The sequence below is a fragment of the Papaver somniferum genome, chromosome 9 (genome assembly GCF_003573695.1).
Source record: "Papaver somniferum cultivar HN1 chromosome 9, ASM357369v1, whole genome shotgun sequence".
Classification (NCBI taxonomy): domain Eukaryota; kingdom Viridiplantae; phylum Streptophyta; class Magnoliopsida; order Ranunculales; family Papaveraceae; genus Papaver; species Papaver somniferum.
The window spans coordinates 41933675-41947688 of record NC_039366.1 but is presented as its reverse complement, the minus strand read 5'-3'; the positions used below and the strand labels follow the sequence as shown (position 1 = coordinate 41947688).

General features: G+C 35.7%; 1 protein-coding gene across 1 annotated transcript; it reads right to left on the bottom strand.

The window, feature by feature from the left end:
- Positions 1-297: 297 nt before the first annotated feature.
- On the bottom strand, positions 298-6760 carry LOC113311863. The gene is made up of 4 exons (XM_026560658.1): positions 6107-6760; positions 2300-3526; positions 1064-2216; positions 298-650 (listed from the first exon to the last, which is right to left on the bottom strand). Exons 1-4 carry the CDS (start codon positions 6758-6760, stop codon positions 298-300), a joined length of 3387 nt encoding a protein of 1128 aa, XP_026416443.1.
- Between the last annotated feature and the right edge of the window lie 7254 nt (positions 6761-14014).

The following is a 14014-nucleotide window of genomic DNA, read 5'->3' as shown; positions in this document are numbered from 1 at the left end:
GTTGGTTCTCTTGTGCAAAATGAATGCACAATGTTAGAGCTTGACTTATATTATCTTTTTGCTATTCTGGAAAAAACATGTTTAAAATATGAGTCGGTTGAGAATCGATCTTGTGGCACCAAACTCCTTCCCTTCGTTCATGACCATCTGTTCCAGATCCGGTTTGTGTTGGTGCGGTAAGTTTCGCAGAAGTTATTTCTTTGTTGTCGTCCTTTGTATTTTACTTTTTTTTTTGATAAAAGTTGTATTGTATTTATTGATGAGAATCAGGCAGAAGCTGCCTTAACAGTACAGAGTTTATCCATGGTGAAAAACCATGGACTCTTCAATACAAAGCTTGTGTTTCCTAACTCTCTTAGAAATACTATCAGCTACATTATTAAAATCTCTTGTGACATGAGATATCTTGCAAAAACTAAAAGCAGTAATCAAAGTTTTGATCTTACTGATAAGATTATTATTTTCCCATCTGACTAAACTAATATCAGATGATATAGACTTAACAACTAACTCTGCATCGCCTATAATGTTAACTTCAGTAACTTGTTGCTCTTTAATCCAGCTTAAAGCCTCCAGAATATCCATACATTCAGCTGATTCAGGGTCAATTACTCCGTCTGCATAAGATCCTTTGACACATGTGTAGGTACCTGCAGAATTTAAAAGCACCATACAGTGCCAGCCTTATTAGTCACATAATCAAAGGATGCATCAACAAAAACTATAGATATATTAGTAGGAGCAGGTACAGTGGCATTCAAAATTTCATAGCATGGATGTGTAGTGAGTTTCAAAGACAAATCAAAGTTTTGTAAGTGAAAATAAATTCTAGAAGCAGCTGAGAGAGGGTCTAGAATTTTATCCTCAACGATGTTTTCACATCTTTCTTTTCAGATAATCCAGCATCCCACCATTAGTGTCAGCTTCCATGTATTATGATCTTCTGAAGCATTACCATGTTGATTATTGAACCAGGAAATCATCCACTCTTTGATACTAGCACGATTTTCTGCAACTCTATCAATGTTATTGAGATGCATTCAAACTGATCTTGCAAAACTACACTCAAGCAGCAAATGAGATAAAGAATCTACTTGGCTATTGCAAATGCTACACTGAGGATCAATACTGCTGTTAAAACGAGCTGTTTTATCTTTCGTCTGTACAATATCCTTGAGACACTTCCAGATGAAATGCTTGAGTCTGTGTGGCATTTGCATCTTCCATAGGCTTTTCCATATTTGTTTTGGAACAGTATTCAGAGCATCTTGTTGAGAAATCGTATTTTCTACAAGTTTATTGTATGCGCTTTTAACTGTAAACAAACCATCTTTTGTTGGTCTCCACCTGACAATGTCTTCTTCCTCTTTGATGATCTCCATTCTTTCAATTTTTTCTGAAATCTCTGGAGTAAAGAAAATATGCAGAAGACTGATATTCCATGAAGAACCATCTGGGTTTAAAAGTTCAGAAACATAAGTATAGTTCTCATGACTTGGATAAGAAGGTATTGGATTCGCAGGGAGATTAATGATCCAATGATCCTTCCATATTCGAGTTGTTTTACCATTTTTGATCTCCATACACACATTTTTTTGTAGATTTTTAAGCCCATCTTCAATTCCCCTCCAGATCCATGAAGCTCTTTTTCTATCATTCTGAATATGCAGAAATTCTTCACCTCTAAAATATTTAGCTCTTATTACTTTGGCACAAAGTAAATCCGGCTGAGAATTGATTCTCCATGCCATTTTAGTTAAAAGAGCTTGATTTAGAATTTCAAGATCTCTAAAAGATAATCCACCAAATTCCTTTGGAATGCACATATTATTCCAAGCTATGGGATTATTACCTCTTGAAGACTTATAACCCCAAAAGAACTTCCTCTGCAGTGTGTCTAATTGCTTAATCAGTTTCTTTGGTATCTTGAAAGTACTCATCTGATAAAGTGAAACTGCATTGAGAACATCTTTCACCATTGTACCTCTACCAGCTTGACACATAGATTCACCTTGCCAGTTTGCTAGCCTTCTTTCAAATGCTGTTTTTATCTCTACAAAGGACTGAACTTTAGATTTACCTATAAGAAGTGGAGATCCAAGATATAATTCATTACTTTCCATAATCTTTCCACCAAGAATGTGACTAAGAGAGTCACAATATGAAGTATCCAAATTACTGCTATATAAGATGGATGATTTGTCAAAATTAATGACCTGACCAGATTGAGAGCCAAAATATTCAAGAATTTGTAAGAGATTGGTGACACTGGTTAAATTAGCATGTGTAAAGATAAGACAATCATCTGCAAAGAGCAAATGATTGATGGGGGTGCACCTCTAGCTGCTTTGATACCTGGAATTTCTTTGGATTGATGTGCTGAAATAAGAGTTCTAGAGAACCATTCCATTTCCATGATAAAAAGATAAGGAGATAAAGGATCTCCCTGTCTTATATCCCTTGAAGGATTAAACTCTGCACATGGATACCCATTAAGAAGGACAGATAAAGATGTTGTGCTGATGCATTGTTGAATGATATGAATCCAGTCCTCACAAAATCCAAAACTGCTCATGAACTTAAGAATGAAACACCATTCAAGCCTGTCAAAGGCTTTTGAAATATCAACTTTAAGAGCTAACCATCCACCTTCACCTTCTTTCTTTCTCATAGAATGTATAAGTTCATGTGCTATGATGGTATTATCATTTATTAATCTCCCAGACATATAGGCTACTTGATATGGAGAAATAATACGTTCCATCAGTGGTTTTATTCTTGAGACTAAGATTTTAGAGATAATCTTGTAAGAGGTGTTACACAAACCAATGAGTCTGAATTCAGATGGTGTTAAAGGTTTCTTAGTCTTAAGAATTAGAGAAATATATGTTTTGTTTAAGGAAAGTGACATATTCTTGTTGCTGAAAAAATCCTTAACCATATTGCATACATCTTCTCCTATAATATTCCATTGTGACTTGTAAAAACCGTCTTGAAATCCTTCAGGTCCAGGTGCAGACCAGCTTTCCATTTTCTTGAGAATACTAAATATTTCTTCATCAGTTGGAATTGCAGTAAGTAGATTATTATCCTCTTCTGTAATAACTGTAGGAAGATGATCATAAAATCTTTCCTCAATAATAGGATTAGAAGAAGTACTAATATCTTGACAATTCTCAGTCAACAGCTTTGCAACTTGCTCTCTAGTATGAACCCAAATACCATTCTCATCTTTTAATGAATCAATATTGTTTCTTGCTCTTTTCCTCTTGTAAAGAGAATGGAAATACTTAGTGTTATTATCCACATCTTTTAGAAAGGTGTCTCTTGACTTCTGCTTATTAAATTCATGTTGGATGTGATGCCATTTTTGAAGTTCTTCATTTACTTGGAAAGCTTTAGAAGTATTTTCCTTAAAGAAAGGAAGAGCTTGTATTGCTGCCAGTTCTTTGTTAAGACTATCAACTTTCAAATTAATATCACCAAAATGTTGTTTATTCCATTTAGAGATAGCAATTCTAGTGAACTGTGATTAAAAGATTTAATGTGGGTTGTAGTTGTGGTGGTAAGGGGTATCGTTCAAACTCGAACTTGTGAAGGTGATGGATTTTTAGATTTAAAAATATATATATACAAATATTGACAAATTGGTAGAGAGTTACTGGGACTAAAGATTCGGCCATTTTTCATTTTCAAGTGGTTCAGAATTTAATTCTAGGCGATTATAGTTCAAAACAAAACAAATATTAACTCTAGTTTATTGCCAAGATAGATTTTATAAAATATTACTTGTAAATCTTAAGCATGGCATATCAAAAATCCCTAGGACTAAGCATACTCCATCAAATAAAATCACAAGTAATTAATTTAAAATCTTATTTCAATTAAAATTGGTGCAAAAAGTAAATAAAGAATTAATTTAAATTACCACATGGATGAAACACGGCCTCCTCCGTCGTCCCAGTGTTGGGTTTATCTCATCATGTTGGAAAACCTCTCAAAGAATTTCATTGATGCTCAAAAGTGTTTTACAATGAAGAGAAAGATAAGTAAATAGTATTAATCAGAATTCTGCGACCCACAAAAGGCGTCCAAATAAAACGACACAGAAGAGGTGCTATTGTTACTGAATCTCTAAGACCCACACTTACGACCCACGCCTGTGAGTCTCTTTCACTGTTGATAAACGACTGCTTCTGCGAGTATGTTCTTCGCGTTCTTGGTGTTCTTCATCATCAACAGCAGCAGAAACAGAGTTTGATCAACTCTTGATTTTTGCTTCTGTGGCTCTCCTCTCTTCTCCCAACTCTCGACAGCCTCTCTACTAAACCCAAGGGGTCCTTTTATACCCAACAGGTGCGTTTAATCTCGCCATAACTCGAGATAATCTTCATTATTTCCGCTGTCCAAAAATAGGGAATAATTGCCAAAAATAGAAGATTCTTACGTACTCTTGCTTCCTGCACACTCCCAATTGCCTTCTCCACGCCTCAGCACTCGTCCAATGCTATTAGAACTCCTCCATGCACACAAGAACTTCAATTTTGCTCGTGTTACAGTACACGTGCTCTGTTTTGGGTGTGTGAATCATCACGCGTTTTCCAGCCAATTTCGATCAAACCCACTGCCCAAAATGTGTTCCTTAACCTATATCACATCTCTATGTCAAATTTCAGCCATTGAATCGACCTACAACTCCTTCGTTTTCTCGATCGAAATCTCTCCTGAACTGTGAACATTTTCCCGCCCATTTTCAGAATTTGAATTTTGAAGAAGGGTGTCCCCCTATCCAGTTCTGGGGTGTGAATAGAAGATGCCTTGGGGGTGACCTGGGGGTGCCCCTTAGTAATTAGGTTACCCCTTATCCAAACTTGGGAGTCCGAACAACACGTGTCCTCCGGGTGCCAAAATCAACTTTTCGAGCCGAATTTTCCAAAAATATTTATTTCCAAAAAATACCTACAAATACATAAAATAACAAAATTAGTACAAAATCGAGTGCCAACAATATATAGTATTGAGATCAAATTAGACACAAAAATATGTCTATCAAACTGCAATTTTTTCCTAAGAATATAAGCAGCTGACCCTTGAATATGATTACTCCAAGCTTTAGCAACTTCAACAACACATCTCTTATCATTTAACCAAGTTTGAAAAAACTTAAATGGTTTGCACAATTTTGGTTGTGTGTAATCTGTGATAAGCATAATTGGGCAGTGATCACTGCCATTTTGATTCAGATGAAGAACTCTTGAAGAAGGAAAATAAACATTCCAAGAAGGATTACCAAGAGCTAGGTCAATTCTTGAACATTTTTTTCCAGTGCCAAGATTATTATTAGTCCATGTATATTCATGGCCTATGAAACCCAGATCTTCTAGACCGATATCTTAAAGCATCGCATAATACCCCCATCACTTGAAGTAGAAGTAGAAGTATCAGAACAAGAAAGATGTATATTTAAATCCCCAATCAAACACCATGGACTGGAAATGTTCTTTCCTGTTTCATTGATAAAATCCCATTGTTCTTGTTTTTTATGACCTTTTCCATAACCGTACATGCATGATAATAACCATTCAGGTTGGCTAGGATCATCTTGTATGAGTAAATGAATAATATTATTTTCACAGGACAATACTTCATAAGAAAAACCATTCTTCCACATGATAACTAATCCTCCAGACAAACCAACTGAAGATAAATATTTCACATTCGGAAAATGATAAGGAGCAACAAGAGGTTTCATCTTGGTTTCACATAGTTTAGTCTCACATAAAAAGATAATATCAGGATTTTGTCTCCTAATTATATCTTTGATATGGTCTCTAGTATTAGTGGCTTTTAGCCCTTGAACATTCCAGGAAACAACTTTCATAATCAAAATAAAATTGATGCAAACCAGAAAGCCTACTGTTTCAAAATTTATGCAAGAAAAAAGTGATAACTCTGTATGCAAATTTCTAAAGTATCTATTAAAAATACTGTGAGTTTGTACGTAAAAAATGAATGCACGTAAAAGTATGCAAATTAAGTGATGGAGATAAAGAATTTCGAAAAGAGTAATAAACAGATAAATATGAGCACTAGAAAGAGGATATACCTGACTCTTCTTATTAGTGCCAGAAGTTTGTTTTTCTCCCATTGTGACCATATGAGTAGTTTGGTTCATTGTGTTGATATATGTGATGGTGACATTGGAAGAAGATTCAACCTCCGTAATGCTGCCGCTGCTGCCATCCTCATTTGTTCTAAGCCTTTTTCTAAGTCTTAATAAATCCACTTCTTCTGTAGCTTTCTCTTTGAGTAAGAAATCCATACTGATAACCCTTTCATCTTTAGGGGGAACAAAATTCGAGCTCTTAACAAACTTCTTTTGATATGTTTTTGGTGCCGGAGCTAAAGAAGAGCTCATGGGAGTAATAGTTTTCCTGATACTCTCAGCTTTCCCAAAGTAATAAGGCTTTTCATGCGCCTTTGCCAGACAGTTAGCATCATCCTTGCAAGCTCCACTGGAATGATTGATAATGTAACACTCCGTACAGATACTAGGAGGTTGCCTCTCAAAGAAATTTTTTTGCCAGCGAAAGACTCCTGCATTGGTAAGAGCTTTGACGCCTCTTCTCATTGGCATCGATAAATCCACATTCACACAAACTTTAACTGGTTCACTTCCAACATGAATGACATCTTTTGGTTCTATACTTGTTACTTCGCCCACCACTTCCCCTATTTTTGTCACAGAAGCAACATTCATATGTTATGGAAAAAGAAACTTTAGCTGAAGCCAGAATTGTTGAAAACCCCGTTGCTTAACAGAATAAACCATCTCCGGAATGTAGTCATGTACCACCAATAAATTCTTGTTGATGTGCCAAGGTCTTTGCTCAATAACGATGTTCAATAAATTCCCGTCGCTAAATTTAAAGATCATTATATTGGGTTCAACTTCCACAATTCTAAGTTGATCTGGTGTTAAGAATGGCCAAGTAAACTTGATGAACCTAGCCACTGTATCATAATTCATTCTTCCCTCTATTATAACCTTCCCGATCGCACTAGCTTCCCAGTTAGACTCTTCATCCACTTTTTCATTGTTATCTTTTTGAAATACAACAATCTCATTCGTACCTCCCAAATCTAAAGTTGTTTGTTTGAATTTGTTAACAAGCTCACCCACATCAGTAACAGTTTTTCCTTCAATGATTATTGTTTTTCCTAGGATATGATGAGAACAATAACCTTGAAGTTTTCTAGGTTTTAATAGAAAAGGATAATCTTGTAACTGAGGATTACTGAGAATTAAATTGTTGAGATATTCAGGCTTGAAATAAGGTAACAGAATGAAGCGAGATTTATGTTTAGTTTGGTAACAAGAACAGCTGTTAATTGACCCAAGGAGCAGAAAAAGGAAACTCAGTTTCCTAATTTGTTTGACTTTACGAAATTTGAATTTTTTTGAAATATCTTGAAAGCGGGACGAATCCGAGACATGAGACGCTGAGTTGAAACGGATATGAATCTCCTACCTCCCCGCATCATTGAAACCAAAGATATCAACACAAATGAAACCTGCAAGCAAAAGCTTATAGAAAAACTCAGCAAAAGCTTTAATCACAATATAAATATAGGCAAAAACCATTGGAGATTAAACAAACTGCATACACAATAATAAGAATTCAAAAAAGATTAGTTCCTCATGAATAAAATAAAGAAGAGAAGAGTTAAAATTGATTAAAATGACATTAGACAGAAGAAAATAACCAGGAAATGACTGTATGAAAAAGATTGTTTTAAAGAGGTTTAAGCTTTACTGGATCCCAATATTTAGTGGCGACCTTTAGTAAATTCATTAACGAGATGAAGATGCAGCATGCAGGGAAAGAGGAGAAGAGAAGTAGAGAGTATCTGGCAGCTAGATTGACCATCCACGTCAGCTAGGGCAACCTCCTAAATCCTTTGTATTTTACTTATCTTCGTTCGTACCTTCTTCTCCTTCTTCTGTTATCTTAGCATGCTGTAAAATTCGTACAGGCTTTGAGAAGCTATTCTCGTGGCAGAACTTCTTTTGATCTCTATTCGTTCTTTTCCTTCTTTTCGTTCTTGATTTTTCCTTCCTTATGCGAGTACTTAACTGTATCTTTTCAGGCCGAGATGCTTTTAATCCGCCTCTTCGTGATTGTAACAAGTTTTCTTCACGCTATCATCTTCTTCACAGTTAATTGGTAGCTCAACCCAGCCTATTACTTCTTCACAGCTGCACAATTTATTCGCAGTATCATCTTTATTTGGTCTCCCCTGGTGATTGATGTATTCTCTTCGCATAAGATGTAAGATTCGATTATTTTTCTTCTCATTCTTTCTTTTTCCTTCGCATACATTGTTTTGATGAAGAGCAGGCTATAAATTTCTTGCTCTTTGTGATTATTGATCTTCATATTTCTTTGCTGACAGCCTATGTTCGTAATTCTTATGCTATTGTAATGAATTTATTCAAGGGTGGACTTCTGGAGTTGGCTTTCTGTTTCATTGTAGTGATTTATTTTGTCTTTCTTCATACTTATTGTTGTTGATTTTCTGGTTTGTGATTTCTTTGCCCGTCTCTTGTGGATCTGTTAATTCCTTTGGTACTCCCGATCTTGTGTTGATCTAAGAAGATACCATCGCCTTCCTTCTACCTGTATATTATCGTCTGGAATCGTGCTTGTGGGTCATTATTGTTGTTAGCGCCATTGATTCTCCTACTCTTTGGATGTTGTTTCTTAGTCGATTGCTTTATCTCTTTATACTCACGACATCATTTTTCTTCTATACGTTAAATTCGCATGAACTATCCACCATTCTTTTTATTTTCTGCGTCTTTTTTCTTACATGCTGGACTGTTGGTAATTGTTCATCGCCATTCTTCTTTGGTCAGCACTTCTTCTGTGACATTTTCATCACTTGTTCGGTTCTCCCTTCGTCGTTAGTGAAAGCTCCTTCATGTGCGTCTTTAACTTCCCTTTGTATGAGTTGGGTCTTCTCTTGAGTTTCAGATGAAGTAAACTTCGCACGTCCATCAATATTCTTCTACTGCCATCTGCTTTCTTCCTTATTATCTCGCTCTTGGTTTCTCTGTACTGCAGAAGACGTTTTTCGATTGAGAATATAATTCTTTCGCCTGAACTTTTGTATTTGACCTTGAAGTTTGTAGATCCAGTTAATCCAACTCTTATCATAGCTAATTTCTTTGAAATTTCTTCAAACCAACAAACATCAGGTACTGTTTCTAGTGCCAAAATAGAGTTGCAGTAAATCCCACAACTAACACCCCTTAATGATTTCTATAGATCTAAACATATTTATCATAAAAAGAAGGTAAAAGTGTTAAAATTGTGTAGATGGACATAAGAATTTTTACATGGTTCTATCATTGTGATCTACATCCATGGTTCTTCACTAGTGATTGTTGTAATTACATGAGTATTACATTTAGAATCTCCATTAATGAGTATTTGGAGCTTCGTAGATCTAGTTTTTGGGGAAGAAGATGATAAAGAAAATAAAATCCCTCTCTACAAAAGGTGTCTCTCTACAAAGATGTGTGTCCTCCCTTTCTCTCTCCCGTCATTCTCTTTATATAGGTGTTTACATAGAGGATGACAGCTAACATGTAGTGGGGTACAACTAATATTTCCCCTATTTTCGGATCTGGCGTGCATTATTCTCGCACAGTCACGTTGGTTGTTCTCGCACGTGCTCTTTATTGTCGCACGAATCTTCATGCTTTTAGTGTGACTGTGATGTCATCTTTGGTATCCTTTGTGCGATCGGCTTCGCTTGGTAATGAAATGACAATTTCGCATAGAAATAAGAGGTGCGATATTTCGCCCCTACACTATTCTTTCCTGGGAGTTCTTCTAATTCTGTCTTAATTAATCTAATTACTATCTGAATACATTTTGAGACATTTCTAAACACTCTTTTTCTATTTTTGTTGCTGTAGTTGCATAAAGATCAAACTAATTCAAAACCCAGAAATTTCAATTCCTGCTTCTATTAGAAAACCCTCTTGATGATCTCATACTAGTAGTTGATTTCCATGGATCCATGGATCGAGAACAGAGTTCTATTGGATTTTTTTGGATTGGTGAAATGTCTTCAAAATCTTCATATACATCAAACATTCTACTATTGTTACTTATTCTCTTGGATTTTCTTCGTCTCGTTACTAGTTTCTCATCGTGATTCTTTGTGCTATCTTCCTCAACTGTTTCATCCTTAAAATCCCCTGAAATCAACCTTGCTGCCTCATCCAGTAAATCCATATTCCCTTTTCACCGTTCTTTTTCATTTCTCTCTTCTCAACATCCATTTCCACATCTCCTTTCTCTTCGATTTCTGGTGCTTTTAAGAGCAAGTCTTATGGTGGAAGAGTTCCATCTTCCATCTTCCACGCCATCTCAGCATTTGGAACCGTGGATGGAAGTGCAAGTGTAGTGGTGGAATAGTGAAAACGTTATTCTTTAATAGCGTTAAAAAAACGCTATTAAGAATAGCGTTTTTTTCTCAGCCGTTAGATTTCAACAACTCATCCTAAATCTACGGACAAAAAAAAACCGCTATTGTTATTGGCGTTCAGATGGATTCCACGAACCCTTCCACAAAACGGTGGAACCTTACTTGGATTTTCTATGGAAAAAACCCCAATTTGAAAGCCATTAGACTTGACATTCCATGATTTTTCCACACTTGAAATAGGTTGGATTCCACCATAAGACATGCTCTAAATCAGTAACCTAAAGCTCCCTCCTTTCTTGTTCAACTTCGATTACATCAACTTGTTTCAAATCACATTCACCATCACCATTTTTAACCAAAATCGAACCCGAAATGAATTCAACATTACTTCCTCCTCCGTTGTTAATACAATCCCCACCTCCCATTACACCACTGCAATCACTGCTAAACTCTTTATCATCATTAGTACCAAAACAACCTAATGTAAGATTCAAATCAATCCCCAATCCTTTTTTCTTCTCAAATTTCTTCTCTTTTTGAGACGATCCAGATGAAAACAAATTTGTGCTTTTGAACGACCATGTTTATTATTGTTATCGGATAATACTAGTAAAGAATCAGAAGAACATTTATCATACATTATCGGCGACTGATTCTCCATACCACTCCAGTCTTAATCTCTTGTTGCCACGTACTTTTTTTCTTTGTCTATTGTTTGTTTGGGTTCGGGGGACCTTGGTGGGTTGGGGGATGGCAATAATTTGCGTTACGACTAAGTGGCAGGAGATGATGCAAAAGAGAAACTCGTAGTAGTCTTGGTTTGTGATGATTTTGGTCTTCTGTTGATGAGACCGGTAAAAGGAGAGAGTTTGGCAGCTTGGTTCGTGTTAATTCATCATTCCATGAATTAGAATATATTTTTTGTTCAAGTGGTAAGGGTCAAGTCGGGGGATATTTTTTTGTTTTTGGAAAAGGAGAATATTTTTTTAGAAAAGGGACAAGGAGAATGTTATCAGTCTCAAACGAAGAGCTGTTTGGAATCTGGACTTGTAATGCGATTACCAAATTCTTTTTTTAGACAACGCAAATGTCACGCACTCTGTGATAATTAATCACCAATTTTGAGTAGTACTGGTTCACCGGGGGTACACGTTTGCATGGTGAGCTGCTCCGACTCTTTTAAGAGGCGACTGATGATCCACCGGAGCCTAGATTCTGCGAGCACTACAACGAGCTACTGTAAATATAGCTCTAGTCTAGATAGAGGGTAAGGAAGTTATAATCCTAGTCTACCTACTTTTGTCGGGTTTTGGTTAGATCTGTCATTCACGACTGCTCTCCAATAATCTAAGTGACAAATTTCGAAAAGTGAAAAATACTAGAACCCCCTACTATATGGGTCCAACCATATACAAGCCCCACAAAATGGATCTTACACCCTCAACTCCACACTTTCCGTTTTTGATATTTCTAGGTCCAGAATTTTTTTTTTGGGGCCTGGTTTTCAATTTTCCCGGATTGCTGACGTCATCAGGATTTTTAATAAAAGTAAAAATACCGAAATTAACCTTCCCTATTTATAGACGTTTTATACCTACCAGAAACTGAAAACCAAATCAGATTCAGCTCTTTCTTCTCTCCGCTCTCGTTCAGAAACAGAATTGGAGATTTTTCTTCAGACGAATTCGTGAATTTTGATAGTTTCATACTGATTTTCGTTAATTTGATAGGAAGAAAACGAGAAGAAGAACAACATAAACGAGAAGAAGAAGAAAACGAATTTTCTCTCAATTCGTTGAGGTGTATTCGTCTGTTTTTCAGATCTGACGAGATAGTGAAGCTGCATTGATGAACAACAAATAGGTTTGTTCGTTTTTAGCTTTTCTGTTGCTTGATTCACTAGTTTTCTCATCGATTTTTTGAATCTCGATCTTCTACTGATTACGATTTTTGTTCTGTTTCGAATTTGTTGAGTCTGAGAAGAGGAAGAAGACAGTTGGGAATACATAAATCAAAATAGGTACGAATTGTGATTTCGATTTAGTTTTCAAATTCAATTGATTTTGATTTTACCGTTTCTATCTATTTTTGTCACTTTTGATACTTACACATGTTTTTGTTGATGCTTACACATGTTTGTTTGATACTGAGAAGAGGAACAAAATAAACATTGTTTCAGAAGAAAGAAAACAACAAATCTAGGTAAGAATTTTATGTTGTTTTTGATTTCAGATCTGTTTTCAATTTTTTTTTTTGAATTATTTTGTTGTTCTTTCATGTGCGATCTGTTAATTTGTTGTTTTACTTTTTGTTGATACTGAGAGAAGTATGAAGAAACAATTTTGTTTCAAAAAAACAACTTCAAATTGATTTGTATACATGCTGTTTTTTTTGTTACAGTATGTGTAACTTGAGGTTACACATATACATCATGTTGTATTTTAAGCATGCTTAAAGAAGATGCAGATGTTTTTTAGTTGCAGCATGTGTAAATTTATTTTACACATATATATCCTCTTTGTATTTTTAAGCATGTGTGAGGAAGATGCAGATGTTTTTTTAGTTACAACATGTGTAATTTTAGTTTACACATATATATCCTGTTGTATTTTAAGAATGTGTAAGTTGAAGTTACATATATATGTCCTGTAACATGTTTTATTTGTAAACAATTGTATCATCTGTATCTTTTACTTATATTTAGCTTGCCGCATAGAATATACTTCTCACGAGGGGGAAACGCCCCCGAGTGAATTGCGTTCGTTTTCAAATTTTGATATTCTTATTGTGTATTTGATATTTTCAGGTTGTCATGGCTGTTGTTAGTTGCGCTGCTGTTAGTTGCATTGCTGTTGTTCGCTACTTTTCTGATTTCATTACCCTGCGTGTTAATACTGATATCAAACTTGATGAGTTTAAGGAACAAGTTTGCAAGGAATGGAAGCAGTATACTCCACTTGGTATTACTTTCTTCTTTCGAGAAAGTGGGAAAGATTTTCCGCTTGACTATGATTTTTCTTTGCAAGCTCTTATATCTATCACAAATAGTAAACAGAAGACCAGTGTTGATATTTTCTTGCAAAATGTTCCTCGTGTGGCCTCTTCCTCTAGCTCTAGGGCAGATTCTTCTATTTCTAATGGGTCTAGTAGTACGTCTTCGTCCACAAACAATCTTACTGTTGCAATGTATTTGGAAGATAAAAGTAAGCCAGCGAAACCTTTGTTATCGGATGGTTGGCCCAAGGTTCTTGGTGATATTGGCCATGTGTTTGTTGAAGGAGTTAAGCAAGTCAGGGTTGCTTTTACCAAGTATCGTCTTCGCACTGGTTTCCAAATGATTGTAACTCACAATGAGCGTTCTAGGTTCACGGCTAAGTGTGCAGATGAAAAATGCGACTGGAAATTCCATGCAGCTTCTATCGATGAAAGGAACGAAATGTTTCAGGTAGGTTTTCCATGTTCTGTCATCTAATGCTTAACATATGTTATGTTTTGTTACAGTATGTGTAAC

What these genes read in the sequence shown, in the direction of transcription:
- LOC113311863 (XM_026560658.1), bottom strand. Translation starts at nt 6,760, where the DNA reads ATGAATGTTGCTTCTGTGACAAAAATAGGGGAAGTGGTGGGCGAAGTA. An exon ending in TTTGCTCTTTGCAGATGATT is followed by an intron (nt 2,217 to 2,299) that starts GTCTTATCTTTA and finishes CAATCTGGTCAG; the next exon opens with GTCATTAATTTTGACAAATC. An exon ending in ATCTCATTTGCTGCTTGAGT is followed by an intron (nt 651 to 1,063) that starts GTAGTTTTGCAA and finishes TAAATTCTGCAG; the next exon opens with GTACCTACACATGTGTCAAA.